General features: G+C 44.3%; 2 protein-coding genes across 4 annotated transcripts in view; one reads left to right on the top strand and one right to left on the bottom strand.

Moving 5' to 3' along the window:
* The window catches only part of abo (de-etiolated protein 1 abo), a 39,114-nt gene extending 17,265 nt beyond the window's left edge, over positions 1 to 21,849 (bottom strand). Inside the window, exons 1-5 of one of the 2 annotated variants that reach the window (XM_075681607.1) lie at positions 20,622 to 21,849; positions 19,282 to 19,458; positions 16,433 to 16,788; positions 13,003 to 13,194; positions 9,850 to 9,999 (exon numbers count right to left, since the gene is read on the bottom strand). In XM_075681607.1, coding sequence (XP_075537722.1) covers positions 9,850 to 9,999; positions 13,003 to 13,194; positions 16,433 to 16,788; positions 19,282 to 19,458; positions 20,622 to 21,479 — 1,733 coding nt within the window. In that variant the 5' untranslated portion in view covers positions 21,480 to 21,849. Of the gene's footprint in view, positions 1 to 41; positions 10,000 to 13,002; positions 13,195 to 16,432; positions 16,789 to 19,281; positions 19,459 to 20,621 lie in introns of those variants that run through there. The other variant, XM_075681606.1, reaches the window with a different exon arrangement.
* Positions 21,850 to 21,875: 26 nt separating this feature from the next.
* Positions 21,876 to 26,944, top strand: part of fry (microtubule binding protein furry) — a 43,558-nt gene continuing 38,489 nt past the window's right edge. For both annotated transcript variants that reach the window (XM_075681603.1, XM_075681602.1), the window contains exon 1: positions 21,876 to 26,286. In XM_075681603.1, the coding sequence (XP_075537718.1) occupies positions 22,327 to 26,286 (3,960 nt within the window). In that variant the 5' untranslated portion in view covers positions 21,876 to 22,326. The remainder of the gene's footprint in view (positions 26,287 to 26,944) is intronic.

The raw sequence follows: 26,944 nt of genomic DNA, 5'->3' as shown, positions 1-26,944 counted from the left end.
TGTCTTGGTTTCTTCTTTTTCACTTTGTAAACCATTGTAACTTTCTTTTTTGGAAGCTTCTGCCTTGGACTCAATGTCTTTCATGGCATCAATCATGTACCACGTCTCCCAATGCCTGTAGTGAGCCTTGTTGATCGTGACTTAAACGCCCTGTTCTATCAAAACTGCTACACTTATTGTATGTGGGAGTTATAAAGCTCGCTGGAGATTCTACTTACCCCCCCCCCCCCCCCCCATGTGCTTGTCACCAATCTGCAGCTTCCCATACTGCTCCCTTCATTGTCTGTCTGTGCTGACAAGTACATCAAATATGTGTAGCACAGGGGTTCCCAAACTTCTTGGCTCTAGAGGAACGACCTTGGCATTCAATATGTGGCAAGGAACCCCTCATCCTCTGCCTGTCAGATACACGTGAAGAAGAGCGCAGACAAAGGGCCTCCTCATTTAACATCTGCGCTCACTCAGGTAGATGGTTACACAAGGCTCATATCTGCACATTGCTGGAAAGGGTGGATTGGGAGAATCATTAGTAGCTTAGCGATTGTGAAGAAAAAGCCGCATAGGTGATCAGTCACGCATGTCAGTCGAGGTGCTCGCAGGGCTCCAGAAAGTTGTGTGGACCTGACGAGGTTTCTTCCATGAGTACCCACACTCAATCAACGAATTAATCAATCAAGCAGTTACTCAAAGTTGAGCGGTTGTTACAATCAGGGTGTCGCAACAAATGTTTGTCATTCGGGTTTTGGTTTTGTTCTACTGCAAAAAATTCCATTCCGGTTCTGCTCCGGAATGAAAAAAAAGAAAAAAAAAAGAAAATGATCCGTCACAGTTTATAACGGTTTTTGTTTGCATTCAAAAGTTTTCAGAGCAGATTAACAATGAAAGCATAGAATTTATTGTTCTCAATAATTGAATTATAAATTCCGACATCATGCTCAGTGCCTTGAGTCAAGGCACTGAACATGATCTCATAAGCAGCACGTCATCGAGTGTGCTCTCCAAAATGCAGGACCACTGTTCCAATACACTGAACTTAAACAAACGACAAAACTGTGGTAACAAAGTGTTGTACCTGTAGAAAACAAAACAGTAAGCTCTTCAGCACGCAAGCCCTGGGTTTCGCTACTATGTTGATCTGCTAATGCATGGAGCGGCAGGCTTAGATTAGCGGAGCACTCGACCGGCTATCACTCGCAATATCCCTGCCCGAGATATGCACTTATGAGGACCTCCAAGACACGTGCCAATTCTAATATTGCCTGGTGTCAGTTGTTTCGGATTATCGACTTTCCTCTTGAACCGAAAGCTGATAAAAAAATATTTTGGTTTCACTTCGAAACAGAATAATAAATAATATTTCATGTGTGTTCTTGATGCAATCAAAAATATATTCTTTTTTTTTCATTCCATTCTGACACACTGATTACAATGAATGAGCAATCAACCATAAGTAGCTTTGCTGTGGTATAGACTAGGTGAAAAGGAAAAAATGGGGGCACATAGATCACTCAGTACGCTCATGAAAATCAAAGAAGTCCTATGTGGAATGTGAGGGTTCCTTGAAATGCAGTTTGGGAACTCCTGAGTTAGCTTACTTTGTGCTCCTTTAGTGGCTGGCCTCATGATGAAAGTTCTCCCCCTCCCTTCAAGTTCATCATTTGCGAGAGCATGGTTGTGAAATGCTTCCCTCTAACGTTCAGCTGGTGCTATTCGTGCCTGTATTGCAGTAGAAAGGAAAGAGCATTTTCTGCATGTAGGTGGTGGGCACTATTGCTGTTCTTCACTTGTTTGGAATGTTCAAACCAGCACCCAATGGAGAACCGCACGACTGCTCGTCAGTACCTTGCAATGACAGCTACGAAACAGGAGCGATAAAGGATGTCTTGTTGTATGGGCAGTGCCTAAGGAAATCCCACTTTTTCTGTCACTAGTCTGTCAAGGCCATCAATATGCAGCCATCCCCCGCTACTGGTCACTTTTCAGTGTTTTTCTTCAGCCAAACACAGATGCAAAACAAGAATGAAGATGGATATGAGGATTGGTGGTTCCCCTTACCTTTCCAGTCTTTTAATATGTCTGTGCTCCTTGTGTTACAGTTCACTTGTTCTGACGGCATAATCATTTCATTTGTGAGCATAAAGCAACGATCAAGCCTTCGACTTTCACCTAATGAGTGCAGTTTTAAGTGTTTTACAGATAGCAGTGTCTGTTTGGATGTATGCTGAAATGTTATGAGAAAAAGCTAACTACAAGTACATCGAAACCTGCAAACTTAAAAGAAAAAAAAGCACCACACCAATCACCACACAAGTAGCATAAATTCCCAGATTAATTTCCAGTGTTTAGCTTAGAGCATGGGGATGCGTTACTGCATACTACATTGCAATGCAAATGCTTCACATGCCTACTTTTAGTGTGCACTTTTAAAGCTGAACTTTACAGTTTTTTGCTAGAAAAACTGTTGACCACATTACTTCGGGTGTAATACACCATCTTTTTTTGATGCAGCAGAGTGATCTTGAAGACAAGGGTATTTAGCTTTGGCAAAAATGTACGAGTGTTGGCAACGGGAAGTTGGCACAGCCGGCGGGTAATGGTTATGTGAGGCTTTTATGATAAGAGTTGTAACAGCATATACAAGAGTTTTAGCCAGTATGTATACATATCAGCGTTTACATGTCAAACGAGTACTGGGATGCAAATATAAACAGCAATGCTGGTAATCTGTATCTGATGGTGTGTTCATATTGGCATGTGCTACAGTGTTCTTTGGTGTGACATTTCTTGGCAGGGAAGGGTATAATACATATTAGGAAGTCTGTGTTGTTACAAAAACTTTGACGCTAATATGTTAGAATACACAGACACAGGATGCAGCAAGAGGCTCGTATGAATTGTTTGAGCAGAGCATCACAAGGTGTAGCCACGAATGCTATTTTGGAGCTACATCACAGTACCTCGCTAGAACAGTACCACTAAAATGCACACATACTCGCTTCAACTTTCAATTGATTTGCCCCGCAGTAAACACTGATCTACAGTGATAAACATCACTTGCCTTTTAAAAGGTTCCGGTGAGGAAATAATGGTCTTCAAAACGCTTTGCAATCCATATGTCCTGGTTTGATTCAGGTTTGGGGAAGGTTGGAAATAATGGTCTTCAGAAGGCTTTGCAATCCATATGTCCTGGTTTGATTCAGGTTTGGGGAAGGTTGATGTAGGCTCTTACATTCATTTGAGATTGCACAACTGCTACAAGGCAGGCCACGAATTTTTGCCACTGTTTGCTTGTATTGTCTGTAGTTTGTTCTTCACTGTTCATGATGTGCAAGACCACCATGTCGTGTGGCTTTTCCCTGAAGAAGCGCATGCTTACACATGTGAGTGAGTGCATCTTGAATTGTGTGTTGCAGTGTTTGCGTTCTGACATATCCGACGCAACCGTGTGTACTCACGTGCGCACGTCTCGTTCAGCTGTCGTTGGTGCATTGCTGGAGGAGCAGACACATCTAGTCCACTGGGTGGCAAATGGTCCTGTTTCGAGAGGGGATGTACTGCTCATCTGCATCTGTCTTGGTGCCTCACTTTTCATTTTCAAACACTGCAGCCAGATGTGGCTACTATATAGCTAGCCGAGGACAGTGCGCTAGAAGCTGGTTCTTGTTAAGCATATTTTAGCATCATGGTATATAGCCGTTCGCTACATACAAAACATGTCGCAAAGAGAGCATATGCTCTCAGACTTTCTGTGTGTTTCAAGTAACCACTAGGTCTACAGTGTGTCCCTTCTAGCAATATGCCCTAGTCAGCAATATTGAGGCTCTGTGCCCTCCACTCGAGCTTGCTTCACAATCTGGCCTGTGAAAAGCACCAGCGGCCCATCGCACGTACATGATAGTTTCTTGCCATACAAAATGATGGAACTAATATTTTACGACATCCGAGATTTTAAAAATCCAAATACCAAAGGCAATATACATTCACTTCTGTTGTCTCAGACACACCTCACACCGTCCCCGTCTCGTGGCAATACGGCACACCCCGTATGAGTTCTTGAAATGGAATCTTATATTCACATTAAAAAAAATTGTGCTGTTCGCTCACCTCCAGCCTCCATAGCAGCTTCCTGTAGTCCTAGAATCCCCATTCTTTTTTCCCTTTCCCACTACTACTCTTCTGTGTGCCGATTTCTAACCCGGCCAGCCACCAGCGTAACTTGTAACCGTAACCACTGTGATCTTGATGTTGTTCTCCATAGACCTGTATCTTTTTCTCTCTGTCCGTTCCATACATGCATCGCTACAGGAACTCTCAAACCGTGGTTCTTTTTTCGCTGTTGTAAAATCTTGTTAAATGTCATGCAAATGAGACATTTATCCCAAATAAAAGCTGTTTTTGTTGTTCCAACAACTGAAATCTTTATTTAATGAAGAGGCATCATCAAGGTAAGCCTAGTGGTCACTTAAGCCCAATGCACATAATAGGTATAACAAGAAATGGCACAAAGGAACGATCAGGCCTTAGAGTTTCGTCCTAATCAGTGCAAGTTTTTATACGGAGTACCAATGTGCTGGTTCAACAAAATGCATTATGTGGGCCACAAGATGTACCGTTATGTTTACACTTGCAACACGCACCAGTCCACCACCAAATTCAAAATATTTGAAATGCAAATTGGCAATGTTGACTACACACAAAATTTCTTTCCTTAGGTACAGCTTTGCCTTGCCATGAAGCCACACATCAATAGGCAAGGCCAGTGAAAGCTCCGATAGGACAAATGAATGTGTAAAATCAAATTGTAGCTTGAACTTTGTTTTGTGCCAATAACTGCGCATGCTTGCTTTAAAAAAATTGAGTGCTACTGTATGTGATCACATCTGTGCGTTGCACACAATACCCCCCCCCCCCCCTCCACCTTCCCGAAGGTTGTAACTGGGGGTTCAGGTGGTTGAGGTGCAAGAGTATGGTAAGGAGGGAGTAGGTCGATGTAGAGAACCAAAGGCTGAGCAGTCGATGCTGTTCGTAAATCACTGCAGTGTTGTAAATTTTCCTGACTGGTAAAGGAGTCAGGTAACTAGTGTAGCACACAAATCAACAGCACATGTTGCTTGGTGTCAACACGACCTAAGCACTGAAACTTGGCAAAGTGGCTAGGTTGTACTACAGCAGTGCAGGATGTAATAATGTGGCATTCTCCCTTTCACTAGTTCATGCTTGTATCTTTCAATAAATGCTTTTCTGGCACTTGGAAAATCAAATATACTCATTGATGGAGTGGAAAGCCTATGCAAGAGACATAGTACATAGCAAGGAACACAGATGGCTGGCTAAAAAACTTTACCTGAAGCAGGTGACACATGTAAACATAATGGAAAATCAATCAAACATTCAAACAAAATTATGTATCCTCTGCAAAGTGTGCCCTCTGCTTTCAAATAAATATGCCAGATGTTAATTGGCCACGTACTGTGTTTCCTACATTAAGCATCTAGACTAGACTACACAACGTGATATTCACGAACCAGCTAGCTCAAGAGAAGCCACAGCTAACATATCCTGAGCCTATCATATCTTATAAGTGGACCAGGCTGTCTGCCAGACATATCTACAATGATTACGACTTTAAAGGGACACTAAACAGAAACCCTGAATTAGTTTAGACTGATATTCTTTTCAAGCTGTGCTTTTGTCAACAGTATGCTAACTTGGACTGGTGGTATGCATGCGAAGGAACAGCACTTAAGGATAGGCCAAGGGAGATGCCAGGCATGAGCGCTCGTGTGGCTCTCCGTCGTATATTTTGTCCCGTTCTTGTGTGCTCTTCCTTCACAAACATATTTTTGTTAATTGTGTGGTAGTAGCTTGATTTTTAGAAAAGGACATGAAAGTCAAAGTTATATTAATTTCGCACTGAAACCCCAGCGCCAGTAAGTCAGTGTGACAGTGTGGATTTCAAAGTATTTTTCCACATTTGGGCTGCTTTGGCTCCTTTAGAACAAAGTGTAGTTCATCCTTAACAATACGCAATGAACTAGGCCTGAGCAGACGCTGTCAAAATTTATGATGTTGCAGCAACCTGGTACAGGGGCTTTAATGCGGCAAACTCATCAGTCTTTTCTGGCTTAACACTAGCCTCTCCTCACAGTAAAAACGCTTCTTTTTTATATTGTAGAGGGGTAATTTCCTAATATACAGCTCAAATTATTTTTATCTTTAGTGCTCCATAAGTGTCATGCCTTCGTTCACACACACACACACAAAAAAAAGGTCCTCAGATGTGTACATACCATGCCTAATGCTTTCTAAAGTTCGTTGCAGCAAATCCTCTTTGTGCAAAACTTGCTAAACACTTTAACTAAGGTGACAATCCGGGCTTGTTGGTGATCAATTACGAGTAGTAAACGTATAACAAGTTTCGGACGTGGACAAAAGGAGTGCGTCCTGTCACATCAACTGCTCGTAAATGTTGAAAACAAGGATTTTCATAACTACATTGTTTAGTATATTCGCCACTGCACCGAAGTTCAGGAATTTTCTTTTTGCACGAAAATTCCTCTTAGCAGCTCTTGTGCATGACATGACATGCGTAACAAGTATAGAAAGGCCATGCATTCCAAATGCAAAGAAAGAAGTGTAGTGGAACTGTGGAGTAACTGTACAAGAACCATTTAGCAAGTCTAATGTCTTAGTGGAACAACTATGGCACAAACAGGAACTAAGTGAAGACTAAAAACTGTCTGCCTCTTATTTCCTACTGTTTTCTGTCTCTGTCTGTTCATCCTATTTATTTCAAAATGTATTGTGCAACTGTTGAGAGAAGTGATGAGGTAATGCACACTTCCCACAGACCCGCATAAATTAATCCATGAGCATTTGCAATGTGACATGAGAAAGCTAACAGATTTGTACATGGAACGACACAAACCCAGAACTGTGGCATCATTACAATTTTTAAAAGAGATCCACACATGCAACATAATTTGAGTACATCTGCTCACAAAACAATCATAAGTCCACCAGCCATTCATACATGATTCATGTACACATTTCATAGAAATCAATCATAGAAAGTAAATCATAGAAATTTGTGACACAAGGACACAGTGCACTCAAATAAAAATGCACACAAGAACTCACTATGTAGCATAATCCAAGAGGCTTTCATTCAGAGGCCAACACAACAAAGTGAACTTAGTTGCTACGATACCATAGACCCCCATTTTCTCACTAGAGTGTTTGCAGAATGTTGCAGAAAACAAACACACTGGAAAGCAATAAAAAGCCCCCAATGACTTTACATGCATCAAATGCAAAGTAAAAGTTGCAGTAATTGCAGCACAGAGAGGTGCCCTTGGTTGCATCTCGCAAAGGCTTCCAAGTCTATTGAACATTTCAATGCATTACAATCACTGTACATGCCCACAATTTACAGTGTACTACATTTTGCAATTGCCACAGGCTACAAATGTGAATAACATGCACAGCAAGGTTTCAAAATTTGGCTTCTCTTCAACAGTGAATGGACGACAGTGCACTTCATGCAAGTACTGTACACACAGTCCAGAATACTGCAAACAGATGTTATAGGCTTCATACAAATCCGTGGACAGAGCACAAGAGCAAACAATGTATGGTTACACATTTAGAGTTTGTATGATCATGCATGGAATCCTGTGACTAGAGAAAAGATGCAGCAACATTTGCAAGCAGCCTAGAAATCTCAATTCATAGTGAGAAACGTGATTGGACATGTCTGCCCAGTCTCAATATTGACAAGCCTTTCGACGAGCGACAACTAACTCTGGGGCATTGTTTCTTTCTGTTTGTTATTTTTCTTTATACATGTGTTTTAGTTTTCGTTCTCGTGTTTGTTGCATCGGGATGATTTTTAAGAAGGGAGCATTGCCATGTGTACTTATTTATCCTCTTTCTGGGAACTGCATTTCTGCTGCTTGATTTGCAACTTACTTGAATGTTATTATTGATTCTATCTGTTGCGTATGTTCTTGCTGAACTTTGTGTAATCAGATTTTTATGCCTGTGGGCACCTGCGATTATGCTGGAACGTTCAACGAGTCATGTATAAAAGCCGATGTGCTTGACCTGCTGATCAGATTTCATCAATCGCCAACTGTGCTAGGCATTATCAGTGTGCTTTGAGGCCACTTGCTTTTCTGGGCACAGGTTCTCCCAACAAAAGGTTAGTTTCGTGATTCATAGTTTTGCTACTGTATTCTTCATTGTCGCTACAATGTGACAATATAGAGAGAAAAATTCAGGCACGATTAATCCTTGGGAGTAACCATTCAACGGTTTAAGATCATCAAGCTTGAACACGAAGCTTCCAGAACAGCTGTAATCAGCCAATGTGGAAAGAGGAAAAACTGAAAATGCAGGCAACCACTAGAGGTCCTTTCAGTTTGTCTGCACTTCCTGCTACAGCTAGTGTGGGCTTCATGCAGAAGGAGTTCACAGCGTTCCCTGGACTCGTGGGACATCTAGTGCAGGGCTTAAGCAGGAGGTGCCAAGCCGGTTTTGCACAACCACAGAACTGACCCTAAACTGAAATGACTAGTTCACGCAGTGCAGGGCAAATCAAATGGACCTCACATGTGTGCCAAATTGCAACATTGCTGAGTAGCTGCTACAACTTTCTTTGCCTACCTTTTATTAAAGCATTGGTTATTTGTTATGTTACACCGGATGTTTCGTAAGACTTCAGATCTTAAAAACAAATCTGTAGAGGTGAAGAGGTCATCTTTAAGACGACAAATTGTGTGTGCAGAAGTACAGCAGAGATTTGCACTAATTATGATCATCTCTTTGATAAAGGAAAATGTGCAAGTTATACTTTTTCTACCTCTGGGCACAATTTCTTACCTTAGGGCACATGTTGCAATGGTGCAAATAAAGCTAGTCAATGCTGAATGTCCAGTTAGTAGGAATCCTGAGATTACCACTAGTTTTCAAGATATTTTGTCCCAAAAATCTTGTAAAAAAATTGCCACAAAGTGCACTCTTGCAAACAGATCTGTTTAATAGTACTTTACAAAAACTTTCTGGTGGAAAAAAGTCATTGCCATTCCAATGCATTTTACCCCAACGGAGGCCCTCCAAGTGTGTGAGCCTTGAGCCCTGATCAGCTTCAATTCCGCACTGCAACATGCTCCCTAAAAATATTACATAACTTAGCACTTAATCAATGATTACCGCAAATCTTTGTCTGCCCAGGCAAACTGGGAAACAATATACACTCGAGTCATTTCTTTTACTTGTTTGCATTTTAATTTGTGTTGACAGTACCCAAGTGAACAGCACTCGATGTAATGTTTTTTTTTTTCTATGCAGTCATGACAAATGTGTTTCTGTTGAATGCTGTGGTAACTGCAAAATAAATCTCTTGCACTTCTACACTGGTAAACAATGCTGCCTTCTCAAAAAGTTGGATCACATGAGGAATATAAACACCTTTAGGTAGCATCTTGCATTATGACAAAAATTTCCCCTGAGACATGTTTTCTGTTCACTTCCGCAAATCCATATCACAGACTATATGGCCAGATGCATAGAAGACAGAGTGTACTCGCAAATCAGTTTCTCACATATCAGTGAACACAATGGAATTGCATATAGTATTGTACAACATGGGCAAGAGTTTGGAGACTGCAAGAGCTGCAGCAGAAACCTAAATCGTGGACACATCTGGATTCCAACAAATATGGTCCAGAAATTTTGTCCCTGACAGACTTTTGTGCCACGATCAATCATTCTCGGCGGCTAAGTGACAACATTCCTCAAGATGTAAAAGGTGTGTCAGAATTGTGGATGTGGAAATTGACTACGTACTCGGCATTGGTTCGTTGTACACTGATGGCAAACGGGTCGTACGGGTGGAAGGTAAAGGCAACAAGCCGTCGTGCTGCCGGTGGTGCGTTGCGCCCTTGCAAGCCTGCGTAGATCTTGAACTTCAGGAGGCCAGAGTCACGTGCGTAGAAACTGCATGTAATTTTGCACTTCAAACAACAGTCAAATGCAGTGCAGTACTCAAAGGTGAACTGCAGTGCCAAAGGGCAAGGAGCTAGCCTAACCCACAAGCCACCAAAGTTGAACACTTGCACAGCTTGCCTAAATGTGCCACAACAGGTCAGACTCAGTCAGCGAAACTAGAGAGAGAGAGAAAATGAAGATCCTGTCGACACTTGTGTGAGAGACACCATTACGAGTCGGTCACCTAAGTATAACTGATTCACTGCTACACCAAAAGGCCCGGAGCAAATGACTGCTGCATCAGATGGCAGCAACTCCAAGCTTGATAAAAGCGTCACACAGGATACTTTTATCATACTCGAGTCCAAATGGGATTAATTTTTTCGGTCATGCTTGGTTCTGTTCCTCAGCCTGTGCGATGGAGCCGATTGCAACTGAGAAATTCAATCCGTATCGGGCTCGAGTGCCATCGAAAGTGGCCTGTGTGACTGGTGTATTAGACACTGTGAGCTATGCTACATGTGTGTACTGCCTGCCACTGCATCCGAAATACCTGCACCAGTATGCTCGAAGTCTGCATTTTGCATGCTATAAACCCTGCAGAAACTGCTAAATGTGCAACAACAATAGGTCAGTTGTCGACACATCCGGCTCCTAGCTATACGCTGTCACAAAAGCACGAGTTGCGATTCGTAGTAGTTACATTGGGTAAAGTTCTGTTTCTTTTTGCCATGTGGCAAGGATGAAGGAGAGGAAGTGGTGGCAAAACAACATGGAAAAAACAGATGGTCATTATGGAATTTCTGTGTGTGCATGTGCCAAGACAGCTATATGTGCCATAACGTGTTCTCAAATAGAAATGACTATGCAAAACACCATATAATGGAGACATAGGTGGTGTGTGTAGTACCAAGAAACACATTTTTTATTTCTTGTATTGCTACCCTTGTGGTGAGAGCACATGATGAGACAGCTGTAAGACATGAAACAGTAGTTGGTCTACGTGGTTGCTAAATTGCAAAGTTCTCAATTTTTATCAATACAAAAACTATGCACTTTCATGCACTTACAAGCATGTTTCAAAGCCACATGTAGCTGCATTGGGGTGCAAGTGCAAATTTCTTTTTCGTTTCTTTTCATCCCTGCACCAAAAAATCTGGCATTTCTAAGCACTTATTAAACATTTTGAAACCACAGAAATACTATGTGCCATGAACTCGGCCATTTCAGGATGTGAAACACGTCAACCCAAAAGTGATTAAAGATGAAGGCAAACACTCGCCACAAAAGATTTAGTAGAGTTAACGTTTAGGCTCCAACATGGTAGTCTCATTCACAACTAAATTAAAAACAATAAAACAGTCATGCAAGTACAGGGTTTGTCTGTAGAGTAATGAGGCTGGGTCTGGTAAAAAGAATTTATTGATCCGATCAGTACATGTAAGTAAAATTATTCAGGATAGTGTCCTTGGGTGTTGATACACCGCTGCCAACGTGATTCCCACGCTGCAAAGGCAGGCTCCCAGAAGTCAGCTTCCATAACTTCTTTCAGAGACTCTGTGACAGCCTGTTGGATGGTGGGAACATCGTCGAAACGGTGACCTTTCAGGCTCCTCTAGAGCTTTGAGAGCAGGAAAATGTCTTCCAGGCTCACATCAGGGCAGTACGGCAGCTGCGGCAAGGTTGCAACCCCTATCCGGGCTAAGTAGGTGGTCAAAATAAAGGCGGTGTGGGCTGGAGCATTGTTGTGGTTGAGCTTCCAGCAATTGGGAATCTCTGGTCACTTTCGTTTGGCGGCTCTGTGAAGGCACTCAAGGACTTCTTTGTAGAACATGGCATTGACTGTTCGTCCCGGAGGCACAAACTCTTTGTGGACCACCCCACGCTTGTCAAAAAAGACAACGAACATTGCCTTTGCCTTGGACTTCAACATTCTCGCTTTCTTGGGGTGTGGGGAGTTTGCTGTGTGCCACACTGAACTTTGGCACTTGGTTTCAAGGTCGAACCAAAACACCCATGATTCGTCGCCTGTTTATATGCCCTTTAAAAAGCCTGTTCACTTTCTAACTGCACCAACATCTCACAGTAACGTTAACTCGTCAATGTTTTTGTTCATCAGTCAACACTTTTGCCACCAATTTCAAACAAACCTTCTGCATGTTCAAATTAACCGTTGTTTTGCACATGCTGAGGTCTTCAGCGATTAATCTGATACTCAAATGATGGTTGGAGTCCGCGAGATTCTTTACTTTGGCCACATTTTCATACAAACCACTAATTGAACAGCGTCCAGATCGCTCCATGTCTTCAACGGTCTCCTGTCCGTTTTTGAACTCAATGAACCAATGGAAAACCTGGGCCCTTGACACGGTGTCGTCTTTGCAAGCCTCCTTAACCAAGGCAAGCATCTCGGAAGCTTTTTTGCACAGGCAAAAGCAAAATTTAATCGCCTACCGCTGCTCCAGCAAACGCTCCATTTTTAACGCTTTCTGCCATGAAAAAAACTTGAAAACAGCTTTTGTGCCACTTCAAATCCTCACTGCGTCAAAGCTTGGACACGACTGCCACCCGGTGTGTTACTTAGCTTAGAACCCTCACCACAAATACCGCTTCTGGCAAGTGCACTACTGGCAACTGCAGCACCATGTGGCAGGCAGTCAGTCTCATCACTATACAGAAAAACCCTGTATGTTGTATAACACGAACAAGACATTCAGTGTGTACAAATTTTGGCTGATAGTTTCTGGTGGTAGCTTGGATGTGTAGTGACTTGGAGTGTAGTGAAGACGCATGTTAGATTTTTTTTTTTTTTTTTTTGCAATCATGCGTGCCTATTTTCAGTTGATATCATGGCCTTACAAACCATTGTGAACAAGGCTCCCAAAAGAAAACCAAAACGTTGACCTTAGTCAATCTTTTGTGGTCGGTATGTGCATTTATCGTAACGTTCCATACCAACAGGATGCCGTCACACTCTCAGTTTTAACCAAGAAGTGCATGACTGTCACTCACCGGATGGGATAGTCTCCACAGGCCTTGGGCCTCTCCAGCACTGACACCCACTTGTCATCGTAACTGAAAAGTGCCAGGTCTAGGTAGGGACTGTTGCTGTATGACTGTGAGCTGATGGGCAGCTGTGCCAATAGACGCTTGACTGCCTCTGTCTGGCCCCCATAACGAGCATTCACAATGGTCTGCTTGAACCTGGGAAACAGGGGGACAAGAGCTTGTGCTGTGGTGCCTAGACATCCTCGTTGACAAAATGTACACAAACAATAGAGAGCTTCAGCTGGCACTTGTGTGTCATAGCGTTGTCACATTAGCAAACCACCGGAGCAGAAATGTGAGCAACAGGCACTGGTGGTGAACGCCTGAAAATCTGGGCTGACACCTTGGATAAATAGTTTGCTATGATACTAAGCATATGCAGAGAGAGATCCGTATTTAAACAATTCTTCAACAGCAGTTTTCAGTCTAATGGCTGTATGATAGTTTGGGTGCTGATGAAATACAGTATGGAGAAGACAAATTTGTCACTGGGGATAGGTGCCAGATTGAAACTTAGTGCAACAGCTGACCATTGTCAAAGCCGCAGCTTGAAAGGACAAAGCCAATTTTTTTTATTGAGAGAGCACATGAGATGGCAGTGCGTGAAAGCAGTACAATCCACACCGCCGCCCTGGTCCCCCCTGGCTGCTCATCGCCAGTGAGCACAAACAAAACCCCTTTGGAGCAAATACAGATATTTGACCCACGCCGTGCAATGCGGAAACATGCCCAAGAACGCAAGGCTGCTATCCGTGCACTAGTACCAGTCAATGATTGTCCGCTACCTTCGAGATTACCAAGAGCCAGACAGGTACTTCTTCACTGCCTACAATCAGGTTTTGCCCTAACCCCCGATATGTCATTGATGGCTGGAGGTCCTATATTCCCAAAGGAAGAAGAGGTACCCACAACGAAGATGAGGATACACCGATGCAGTTCAACCATCAGTGCCCTGACTGCTGCACACCATGCCATCCCATGGCCAAACACCTGGGAATTTCAGGCGAGGCATGCGGCAAATACCTAGACAGGATGACGATTCTGAACTACGAGGCCTAAATGCCACCAGCAGATGAACTCAATAAGCGTGCATACTGAAAAGATTTTGCGCCAAAAAACAACACACAAGAAAGACGACGACACCACGGGTGTTGACGATACCTAGCTTTGTGTGTTGTTTTTTGGCGCAAAATCTTTTCAGTATGCAAGATCAACAACTAGCCCAGCAGTTAACTCTTCTCAATAAGCGTGCTTTGTACAACTTGCTTCTGGCCTTCGCTGATAAGTGGTTTGTTGTTCAGACTGTGAGGTCCACACAGACAGTTTCTGACCATTGCCTGCTTACCCCTCCCTTTCCACCCATTCCCACACCTGAATTCCCCAATCCCCCAAACATAGGCCAAAGCACCAGCCTTTCTAATAAAGATGACATTCACTTATTTATTAATAATTGTTGGGCTTTAACATCCCAGTGCTGAATTGCAGGCCAATGATGGACACTGCACCACATTCATTTTGACTGCTTGTGCTTCTGTAATATCCACCTAAATCTCAAATAAACAAATGTTTTCATTTTACAATTATTCAAACACTTTTTCCTTTCATGAACCTTTCTCTACCTTGTCAGCTTTTGTAGAACTGATTTACTTTGATTAGTGTCAATGATCAATCTGGCTTCACTCTACAATCTGCTAGCCTCCTTTTTAGTGGAGATCATAGAGCGAGCACCCATTTGTCCTGGGGTTTGATCCGTGACTGGGATGCACTCTTCTTCAACTGCAAAGCTTTTTTTCTCAGAAACCCATTGGTTGGGTTTCCTTTGTAGCTTTGTGCCACAGTAGGGCGGATGAAAATTTTTTCTTTCATGAATCTTTCTCCACCTTGTGAGCTTCCTCAGAACTGATTTACCATGCACTTAAGAATACGTAACTGCACGAGTTTTTGCTGGTGTTTTCCCAGCCATGGCAGTCACAGCCAGAGATTTGAAGCTTTCTTTTTTTCATGAAGCTTGCCCAGCATCATAACTTTTTATTTAAATACTAACGGCACGGAGACCCTCCTCATTCAGGGATTACAGTACCGCCTTTAGTGAACTTATCACCCCTAATCCAACGCTTATATCTGTCTGCCCGACTTTTTCATAGCTTCCTTTATTTAGCAGCCTTCATTCCTGAACAGAGCCACAAGTGGTAGTGAACGGCCACTTTAGATGCTGGAGCACTCTGCGCAGTTCACCCGAGTCTTCAGGAGCTGGACCCCAGGCCCAGGTGACGATGGGTGCAAGGACCTCGTCGGACTATATTTTTTGAAGAGAGGTTTCTACAACTAAATATGGTGCGGAAAGTGCCACACTTCTTTTGAACAAAAGTACTTATGTGAATTAAAGGCAGTACACAAAAAGGCGTTTTCACTATGCAGGATAATGCACCTGTTGACAAGGCTACCAAGTCAATGTCATTCTAAAAGAATTCGCTGCAGTGGCTGTAGATCATAGCAATAGGTGTTGGATGTGTCTGACTACACAGTTCCTAAATTTAAAAAAGAAGTACTAGAAGGAACCAATGCCTCAATACAATTTTGATAGCATTGGTACAGCAGGGCAGTATGTCAGAAACTACCCTTCACAATTTTTTTTTTCTGAGTTATAGAAGCAATGTGCCACAATACAGCACTGAATTTAATAGTAGGCGTGTTGAATAAACTGCAAATTCTATGTTCTTATGTCACTTCTTTCATAGCAGGGTAAAGAACTTTTCGTTTTTAGCACATCTACATCATCTACTATTTTATTCTCAACTCGTTAGGGCTTAAAAGCATGCAACTGCCATATTTAAATGTACTATAACTTGCACCTCCAACTTGCGAAAGAAAAAATTGAAATCTATGTATGTAACTTGTGGAAGTGACCACATAAAACAATGCTCAAATCCTTATACAAACAATACAATAACCAACACTATTGTCAATATAGAATAAAGCTCCATAAACAATTCTGCCTTGTATGTTCATTCATTATTACTTTCACAATTGCTATGGGTAGAAATGTGAGGCGGCTTAAAAACAGACATATTTTCACAAAGATGCAGGGGAAGAAAACAATTTGGTATAACCCACACATCCAGGAGCTTATTTAATTTCTAGAGTGGAGAGCATGCCTAAAATTATGGCTACATTTGATCAATTTTCTGCCAGAAGCAAAATTCCGTACCTTTCCAGGCACAGTTAATTACTAAGGGTATCACAGCACCTAAAACGATGTTGAGCCCCACCTGCAACAAGACCTTAAATTCTTCCGAAATGACACTTCTGCTGAACATTCACAAAGTTTCACAGTCGTGCCACATCTGTGCATGCACACTACGAACACTGCACATGATTTGTTCGGGAGCCTCACCTCTGCTGTACCAGCCGTGCATGAATGTTGTTAGACGGAGAGCAAGTGAGCTGGGCATCCGAGTGGAGTGCTGCATTGCGCAGCAGGTCACTGAAGTTTTCAAGCAGCTCCAGCAGCTCCTCAGAGGTGTTCTCGTAAACAGCCAGCACTTCAGTGGTCACCAGGTTGTAAACCACAAAGAAGGATGGCTGGGAGTTTGGGTCCGACAGCCGGAATGAGACTACATCTTCGCTGGCATACTTGAGCAGCAGATGCCGTTCATCCAGCAGCTGCATCTTCCACAGTCGCAGGTCGCAAAGCTGGTCAAAGTGCTGATAGAACTTACGCAGTGCCGTTGGGTTCTGTTCAGCTTCGGCCTGGAAGAACAAAGAGCACATTGGAGATGGTGTCAATGACAGCAAATATTTATGCCATATTTATAGTGAATCTACCCATACTGATAGAAATGCTTATACAGTAGACTTCCGTAAATTCGATCCTAATGGGACCAACGAAATTGGTCGAATTATCCGAAGGGTCGAGTTAAACAAATGGCAGAAACGCCGAAACGCTGTTCACTTGACAGTATTTGCCTTTTTTGTTAGCTTCGCTGCAATGCGGAGTGTTATGCGGTAAGCATACTGGGCGGGGAAAGGTGCCACTATTACGTGACATAGCATGTGTTCCTAAATTTACACAGGCAGGCACATGCACTGTCTCAAGTCACAGCATGAGTACCGAGACGCCTAATAAGTTTACTGGCACACCTTCAGTGTTTTAGATAAAGCCTGCTTTTTTGTTGGCTTTAAACGTCCTTTCAACTTTCTGGTTTTTTTCCTCCTGCCGTCTTCATTTTTGCTAGCTTTCCCAAAACACTGACAGTATTTATCCACTTCTCGGGCACCGGAATGAGTATTAGGCCGCGCACTAGGCACTGTTAATCGTCACACATGGTGGGCGAAATGAGGGATTTAATCGCCACAGCAACGTCATAAACAGCTCTGAATGACTGCTAGTATGCTTAATAGGTGTCTAGGTGTTCATACTCTGACCAGCAATGGCGGGTGGTCGCCTGTACAATTAAGGAACGCATACAATGTCTCGTGACAGCGGCCCCTTTCTTGGTATTTTTCAATGCATAACAGGGCTGTACTGCAGCGAAGCTGACCAGTCAAGTTCGAATTATCCGACGAAGGCCAATTTTGAGATTGAAATAACAGAGGTTTGACACCCATAGAAATGTATGGGCACCGACCGGGGCCTGCAGTCGCAATTGAATAATCCGGAGTCAAATTAACGAAAGTCAACTGTATAGCACAAAGCCTGGCAAGCAGAATAGCCAGTTTTCAGTGGGCCACAATTGAGTGTTGCGACATCACATACCATCATTCTTGTAAAAGCGAGAGAGAGCGAAATGCAGACTTTACTGTGGAACTGGAAGCAGCCTGGCTGACAACCTAGCGCACCACAGCAGATGTTGAGTGGGAGGCAAGATGATAAATGCTGACTTTACTGAGAAACTCGAGGAAGCCTGGCTAGCAACCTGGCACACCACTGCAGATGTTGAGTGGGAGGAGAGATGATACCGCCCCTTGGACACACAAATACACAACTGGTACATGCACCCACAGGCACACACATATGCACTACAGCTATCTACAAGTATAATTAAAGCCAGGCACTATTAAGACAATAGTCTTGCCAGGCTATTGTCTTAATAATAGCCAGACAGCTTCTAGAGTCTGCACAGGAGTATGTTTATCTAGGTCAATTACTCACAGGGGACCCTGATCATGAGAAGGAGATTTACAGAAGAATAAAAGCAGGTTGGAGTGCATATAACAGGCATTACCAAATCCTGACTGGGAACTTACCACTGTTGTTGAAAAGAAAAGTGTACAATAACTGTATTCTACTGGTGCTAACATATGAGGCAGAAACTTGGAGGTTAACAAAGAACACGTTAAGGATCACACAAAGAGCAATGGGATGAAGAATGTTATGCATAACGGTAAGAGGAAGAGAGCAGTGCAGATTAGAGAGCAAAAGCGGATAGCCGATGTTCTAGTTGATTTCAAGAGAGAAAAATGGAGCTGGGCAGGCCATGTAATATATAGGTTAGACAACCGGCAGGCCATTAGAGTTACAGAATAAGTGCCAAGGGAAGGAAGCGCAGTCGAGGACAGCAGAAAACTAGGTGGAATGACGAAATTAAGAAATTTGCAGGCACAAGCTGGAATCAGCTAGCACAAGAGATGGGTAATTGGAGATGGCAGGGAGAGGCCTTCGTCCTGCAGTGGACTTACAGAAATAGGCCGATGATGATGATGATGACAATGATGATTAAGACCAAAAGCATCTTCATTGTGCGCAATGGTCGGCTGTTGCTTCTTCACAGACATAGAATGTCACACAACTTGGTGAGAAGGCACTGGGCCCATCACTGGGCATTGCCATATACATGCAAGGGCAAGTGCAAAAATTCTATGATGTTCAAAACATGACTGAGCTGGAATGATGTCAGTACTCACGTTGTGATACGCAAAAAAGTTATTAAATTACCACAAAACTTCCAGGCCTAATACCACTCACAAATGTAAGTTTGTGATTGGCACCAGAAATATTCATGCCACAAGCGTGAAGCAGAGAAGAGGAGAGAAAGAAGCAAAAGGAATCTACCAAGGACATTTTGTTTTCTGTGGGTGTACGATAGTACCCACTCCTCTGAGAATCACAAAGCAAGTCTTGCCCGTTTTAAATATGTGCACTTGATATCAAGTTCAGTGCTAAACCAGTGGGTAACTTATCCTCCAAATTATGTGATCAATACAGCCATTCAAGTACATCATGCTTTTATCTGTTTAAGTTACCTGGCGATACAGATGCACCAGCAGGCGGTGCTTGAGCGAGTTGAGCGTCCGCTCGCAGTATGGTCGTTGCTCGCTTCGGCCAGTTGCCAGGAATGCCGATGATACCAGCAGCTCATCATCCTCATAGCAGAAGCGCCCCACAGTGCGAACGTCAACGAACTGACCTTCCCTTGTGACCTGTAGAGGAAAAAAAATAGAGATTATATTACAAGTTAGGTTTGCACTTGTATTCCACAAGCAAACATAGAAACAACATTCAAACAACATTACATGCTCTGTGTCATAGTCAGATGAAACATCTCATCTTCGTTTGTTTACACACTCTAGCCATGTTATTCTGTTTGGGCATTCTTTTTTCTCATAGTGTTATCATATTAGGACAATTTTTGTTGTTGCTTTCAGTGTTTGTTCTTACTGCAACTCTCGGACATAATTTTATTTTGCTCAATGCTTTTAATTGCAGCATACAAACATCACATTTAATTTGTATACTAGTGAGACACGACCATGGCAGAATTACATGTATTGAAGACTGAGGTCTCATTTCACTTGATATGAATGCCTGTTATTCAGAAGAATGCAAAAACTGTAGGTTGCAAAAACAGTTCCAGCCTTAGTTTTGACCAGATATACACACAATGAACAAAATGAATGTTGACTGGATTCCAATGAGCTTGGACAACTTTGCAGACAGAACACAAGTGAAAAACAAGAAACTTTAGCACGATGACATTACTAACTCTGGGGCTATAATATAGCGCAATCTAAAAATCAATTTTTTTACCCCACAAAGATGATGCCAAACATGCCGGTATCCATATCCCATTAAATTTCTAGAAATGCATAATGCAAAATACAAAATTTCGGATGATTGCTTCAGGACCCTTAACAAAAAAGTTATGCGCTTCTTATTTTTGTGTGCTCCATGCAGCAAAAACAACATGTGCATACGCTTTTTTGCTGGATTGTAATAGGGATTCACTGACACCATGTGTTCTGCTTCTAGTACCACAAGTCTCAACTGGCAAGAAGTGTACTAATGTTGCTTACTTATTGCTCATACGACTGCAGATGTCTTACATTTAAAAGACACATGGGAAAGATGGAGAACAGAGTTAAGAGGAGAAAAGCAAACAGCAAATTCTATTTAGTGTGACGGCACTGCATTGCCAGATTGCTAGTACATATCTAACACCACAATTTGCTTCAGACACGCCCCTAACTGACATGTTCCAGAGGAGTATTAGAGCGTGCTACGTCACACTGCACATTCAGTCCAAGCTGAAAGCGCTTCTGTCACTCTGCACTTTTTTTTACATTCAGCACAGATGCACACTGACCTTAAATATGTGCACAGTCTGATGCTGCACTGAGAGAACTGCCAGTGTGTCTCGGTAGAGGTAGAGCCCCTGGTTGTGAGACAGAAAAATCTTGTCCGTCTTGAATGTGCGTTTGTCTTTGAGGGTGCCGGTGACCATATCCACAAGGTGCAGCGAATAGTCCTCCAGAGGAGAGCGGGGGTTCGGAGACACTGACTCGTTGTTGCGGTGCATGTCCCAGAAGAACGGGTGCGGTTCCTCGGGGACATACATGGCTGACCCCACGATGACGTGACGGCAGTCGTCAGTAAACAAGCTACACTCGCGATTTAGCTGCTCACCGCCGTTACCCGACACGTTCACAATGTGACGAAGCCGGAAAAACTCGCTGAAAATAGTGCTCCGCACTTGAGCGGACTCGGCTCCCGATCCCAAGTGGTCTCCACTGAATCCCCGCAAGAGATGAGCAGCCGCGCAGGGCCCCCGGTACCAGTAAATCTCGATTGAGGTCTGGTCCGACGAAAAAGCCACGAGATGCTTGCCATCGGGCGAAAACTTTCGCAAGAAGCACGGCGGCTTTTCCACGTTGACGACCGTGAAGTTCGGGCAAGCGTTTTGGTGAAGATGCCGGGAGACATGCAACGGTGACACGTTTTGCTTTGCGGCGTACATTTCACGATATTGCAGTCTCAGGATAATGTTCTGTACTGGAATCTTGGGTATCCTTGGCAAGTCCTCATCGTCACTCACCTCACAGGCGCTGCAGTTCAGTGACATCTGAGCAGCCGCATTGATGGGAAATGCCGGCCGCCCGCACCCAGAAGTCTGCCCGTCCTGAGAGGTCCTGTGCCGAACGACAAGCTTCTCGTGGTTAGACATGATGACCTTCCACTAATTCCACGCGCGCAGCCTAAATTAAAGATAATATATGCTGCCATGTGCAGCATTTCTTAACTGTTCTGCGAGTATACCACATGGTCCTGTTTGTTTACGTTATATTACACGCGTTCCTATAAAGTCTCCCGATATCCAAGGCATGAGGCAATATTTACGCATCTCCTTCGTTTACGAAATCTTCACGAATCAACAGTTATCTTGGGAGCTTTAAGCTTCACGGATATGATCAAGCACACCCTCCGCCTTAGATAAGCTATCCTGCCGTACGTAAACACAAGTACCGTCATAGGTACCGTGGCCGCAACGCAAATATAAACAAACCATGCGCCATTACAAATGACGTCATTGGATTGGATCGGCGTAGAAATGAATTCGTAAGTAAAGGGTTTAGCAGTCAGCGACTGTGTAATACGCTTCGGTGCGGCTTAAAACACGGGTTTGTTATAATTTGTGAAATACTGTTGTGTCATCATTAAGACTAACTGTACCTACGTAACTGTTCCGATCCACTTTGTGTTGTTTCCGTCAGTCGTTTCCGGTATTGTGATGGTGGCTGTGTGGCTGCAGACAGTTTTAGTTTTGTTGTTAGGTTGATTCGTTGTGAAGTGCAGATGCCTTCCTGTCGCCTATAGTTGACTTTCGACCTGCACAAATATATTACACCCCTCCCAGATGACTGGCGATGCTTTCGCCGTCGCGCGATAGCACCGGAACCATGGTCTGATCGTCCGGACGGAGTCCGTGTTTACGTTGGTGGTGGCGCAGGGCGCACGGACTACGGGCATTGCAGTTTCGCCAGTGATGTAGAGCTGTGATCTATACCGCAGCCATGGCATCGCAGAATAATCCCGAAGTCAAAAGCTGGTCGAATCCCGCCAGTGGCGGCACGAGCAACAACGTGAGCCAATCTGCATTAGTTCTTCCGTGGGGTGCTCGCAAGGAGCGACAGCCATTTCCCCCGGGAATACACTTTGATACTGATGTCAAACCTGGCGAATTTGTGTTGCGCGTGCTCTTTGCAGAGTTTACACTGCAAGCGGAGAAAAAAATTCGCACTGTGCTCGCTGAGCCACTGGAGCGACCAGTTTCCAAGTCATTGCAACGGGGCGAGGATGCTGTGTTCGATCAGCTGCTGTCCGCGTTCGGTTCAGTGGCCGAGCACTGCCTGCCATCGTTACTGCGCACCCTGTTTGCATGGTATGACCGGCAAACGGTAGAGACCGTCGACATGCAGAGGCCGCGCGCGGATTCGCGGGCCAAGAGTGAGTCTGAACCCCGCAGTGACCGTGACTACTTGCACGAACGCAGGGATCTTGCGATTGAGTTCATCTTCTGCCTGGTGCTCATCGAAGTGCTCAAGCAGTTGGCGCTACACCCGGGGCACGAAGATCTGGTCGGCCACATCGAATCACTGGCCTTCAAGCACTTTCGCTACCGCGAAAGTTCCCAGACAGGCCCAAACGCCCAGAATTTCAACATTGTAGCAGACTTGTACGCCGAAGTCGTGGCTGTGCTGGCGCAGTCGCGATTCCAGTCGGTGCGCAAACATTTCATGGCCGAGCTGAAGGAGCTTCGTGCCAAGGAGCCAAGCCCTCACACAACACAGAGCATCATTAGCTTACTAATGGGCATGAAATTCTTCCGCGTAAAGATGGCACCCATAGAGGAGTTTGAAGCTTCATTCCAGTTCATGCAAGAATGTGCCAGTTACTTCCTCGAGGCCAAGGACAAGGATGTCAAACATGCCCTTGCTGGCCTTTTTGTAGAGATTCTTGTTCCTGTTGCTGCGACTGTCAAGACAGAAGTTAATGTACCATGTCTGAAAAACTTTGTCGAAATGTTGTACTCGCAAACCCTTGACCTGTGCACCAAGAAAAAGCACAGCCTGGCACTGTTTCCACTGGTCACCTGTTTGCTTTGTGTGAGCCAAAAACTCTTTTTCCTTCAGAATTGGCACTGCTTTCTTGCAATGTGTCTCTCTCACCTCAAGCATCGGGATCCAAAAATGTGTCGTGTGGCACTAGAGTCACTGTACCGTCTGCTTTGGGTATACATGATTCGTGTAAAGTGCGAAAGCAACACGGCTACACAGACTAGGCTTCAGAGCATTGTTAACTCACTTTTCCCTAAGGGATCCAAGGCAGTTGTACCACGGGATACCCCACTGAACATTTTTGTCAAGATCATTCAGTTCATAGCGCAGGAGCGCCTTGACTTTGCCATGAAGGAAATTGTTTTTGACCTGCTGTCTGTTGGCAGGCCAATCAAGATAATTCTTACCCCTGAGAGAATGAGCATTGGATTGCGGGCTTTCCTCGTGGTTGCTGATAGCCTGCAACAAAAAGAGGGCTGTCCACCAATGCCTCGAACTGTTGGTGTTCTTCCATCAGGAAACACCCTCAGAGTCAAAAAGACCTTTATTAACAAAGTACTCACAGAGGACACTGCCAAGAGTATTGGCATGTCTCAGTACTACTACTACGTTCGAAAGGCTTTTGATGACATCCTCAAAGCACTTGATGTCCAGTTTGGTAGACCTCTAATGATGACTACAACACAAAATGCCAACAAGGAACCAGATGACATGATAACAGGGGAGCGAAAACCCAAGATTGACCTTTTTCGCACCTGTGTTGCTGCAGTGCCGCGACTCATTCCTGATGGAATGCGAAGGCAAGAGCTAGTGGAGATGCTGTCAAGGTTGACAGTTCACATGGATGAGGAACTGCGTGGTTTGGCATTTCAGGCACTGCAGAACATGGTGTTGGACTTTCCAGAATGGAGAGAGGATGTCATTCAAGGTTTCATCCAGTTTATTCTTCAGGAAGTCAATGACACATTTCCACAACTGCTGGACAATGCCTTGCGTGTGCTGTTACAGTTCTTAACCACATGGAAGAATGCTCTGAATGGATGTGGCGTCAAGAAAGAGGTGCCGGAGATACGAATCGAACAGATGACAAGTGCCTTGCATCTTGTTGAGGGTGTGGCTTTGGTAATGCTCTGCAACTGTAGGTTGTCTACACGACGTCTTGCAGCTCACATCCTCAAGGAGACCAAGGTTGTAATGAAACTGCAGCTACCACCACGTGCGGAAGAGCCCGTTGTGGATGTCATTGACCGAGCTTGCCCAGTTGCTATCGAAAAGTGTCTGCCCTACCTTCCAGCTTCAGAGAAGTCGGCAGTCCTGTCTGCACCAGTCGTGGATCTACAGTGGCTGGCCGAGCGATCCAGCTCAGCCTGGACTACAGGCAGCCCCGAAGGCAGTACAGAAAGCTCCAACAGAAGTCCCTTGGATGTTCTAGATTTGTCTTGCATGGATGCCTGGTGTGCGTGCCTCATGAGTTTCATCCACCAGGACTATGTTCTGAAGCATTGTCCTACAGCTGTGACACAGTCATGGCCGATTGTGACCTCTCGGATCACTTGCCTCTTCACTCACATCGAACTCAATCCAGTAAATGACAACCGAGCTTCACTTCTTCGTACTGCAACTGTCAAAAAGGCACCCACAGAAAGGGATGTGTATCTCAGCCTGTGGAGAAACTACCTTCTTTACGCCTGCCGTGTTGCACCTTCCAACAGCAACATCACCGTTCGCTATCTATCGCCTGACCTGAGCTTCAGCTCTTCCCCCGAGAACATGTCTTCTGACCGGGCTGAACATAGGTTTACAGGCATCAGCAACAGTGGAATAAGTGCTTCTACATTGTTCAAGCAGATTGTGCCCCTTTTAAGGAGCGAACAGATGGATCTGAGAGGAGCTGTTGTCCTCGGGTTGTCGCATGTCAACAGTCTCGCGCTCAAGGACTTGATGGAAGAACTGGTTGGCTACATCCGAGAAGCTATTGACAGAAAGCAGGAGAATGTACGTCGCAGGAGACGACGTGACATACTTCGCCTCCAGCTTACACGGCTGATGGAATCTGTTGCCGAGCATGGTACCTTCGGTGTGAGTTCCTGCATTCTGGATCGTGATGCTGGAACACTCAACACGTCTTTTGTCGAGTACATCGATGGGGCACGACTCTTTCTTGAAAGTGAGAATGACAAGGACGTGCCCGAAATTGTGCAGGAGATCAAGCTTCACTTCTGTAACTTCGTCCATAAGCTCATCAAGAGCTTTTCTTTGGAGAATCACACTCACCTCCTCGGCCATGATCTGAGGCGCAACCTTTTCTATCTCTTCGCCACATGGAGCGGAAATCTCGGCGTGCCCTTCGGCGTTGTGGAGAAGCGAAATTCAGCTGATGAGAGCCTCACGGAATTGGAATTCTCAGCACTCCAGGCAATGTCCTCTGTTCTCTGCTGTGGACCGTGCATGGACCCACCTGGCCTGAACGAAGAGAGCGTCATCTACCACTGGTTGGACAGCCTGCTTAGGTCCAATGATGAAAGGTTGTACCACCTGGCTCAAGAGACGGTTGTCCTGTTGTTGGACTTCAATCAAGACGCGGGCATGCTGTTGGACTGGCTCGTGGACCGCTGCTACACCGGGGAGCCCCAGCTGGCAGACGGGTGTTTCACAGCACTTGCAACGGTGTTTAGTGTGCGTGAGTACCCGTGCGACCACTACATGGCCATCATCTGTGTCACGCTTCTGAATGCTGGTTGTCCGAGGGCAAACATTCAGGAGATGGCGCTGCAGCTGCTGCACATTCTCGACCATCGCTTCTTCCACTCCAAGTCAGCCCTCACCATAGAGGAAGACCAACAGGACAGCATACAACTGCGTCATCGTTCCCTCTCTGGTGACGGTCTCATCATAGCTGGCTACCCTTGCTCCCAGGTGTGTATTGTTTGACAGACATTGGTTCCTTGTCTTGTGTCTAGTGAATGTGCATACTGCCGCACTTGTCACTATATTTCGCAAGGCGTTAATGTCTGTTTCTGCTTTCTTTGTCATTTTGTTTGTCTCAATAATACTGTCTCTATATGTCGCATAAAATATTAGTTGCAAGTAGCATTTGTAGGTGTTTCTGGTAACTGTGTGTAATAGAAGCAAAAATGCACTATAGACTTTTCAAAGTCTGGCTTGAGGCATGATTCCTGTTCAGGATACGTTTGAACAGTGTGTTGGAAGGAAGGCCTCAAGAACACAAATAATAATGAAGTTTACCAGTGCGATGCAGATCACTTGTAAAGACGATAACAAAACTCACAGATATGGCTGCTGTAACCAGTTGTAGTCATATCTGGACTGACCTTGATGCTTCAAAGAACATTGTGCACTTGTGTAAGGCTAATATAGTTGACATTCTTATGGGGTTGGATAGCTGTGAGGTCTAGCTTCTCTGCAATGGACAACGCTGCACACATCTAGAAAATTAACTGAACGCACTCACTCAGTCTTGTGTGCCACAGTTTGAGGTTGAAACTGACAACAGTTGCATCTTATGTAAAGTCAGTTATCTTTCCTTGCTGAACTTAGTATTGGAGTGTAAGCT

The sequence above is a fragment of the Dermacentor variabilis genome, chromosome 2, assembly GCF_050947875.1.
Source record: "Dermacentor variabilis isolate Ectoservices chromosome 2, ASM5094787v1, whole genome shotgun sequence".
Taxonomy (NCBI): Eukaryota; Metazoa; Arthropoda; class Arachnida; order Ixodida; family Ixodidae; genus Dermacentor; species Dermacentor variabilis.
This window is presented reverse-complemented; position numbering and strand designations above follow the sequence as displayed.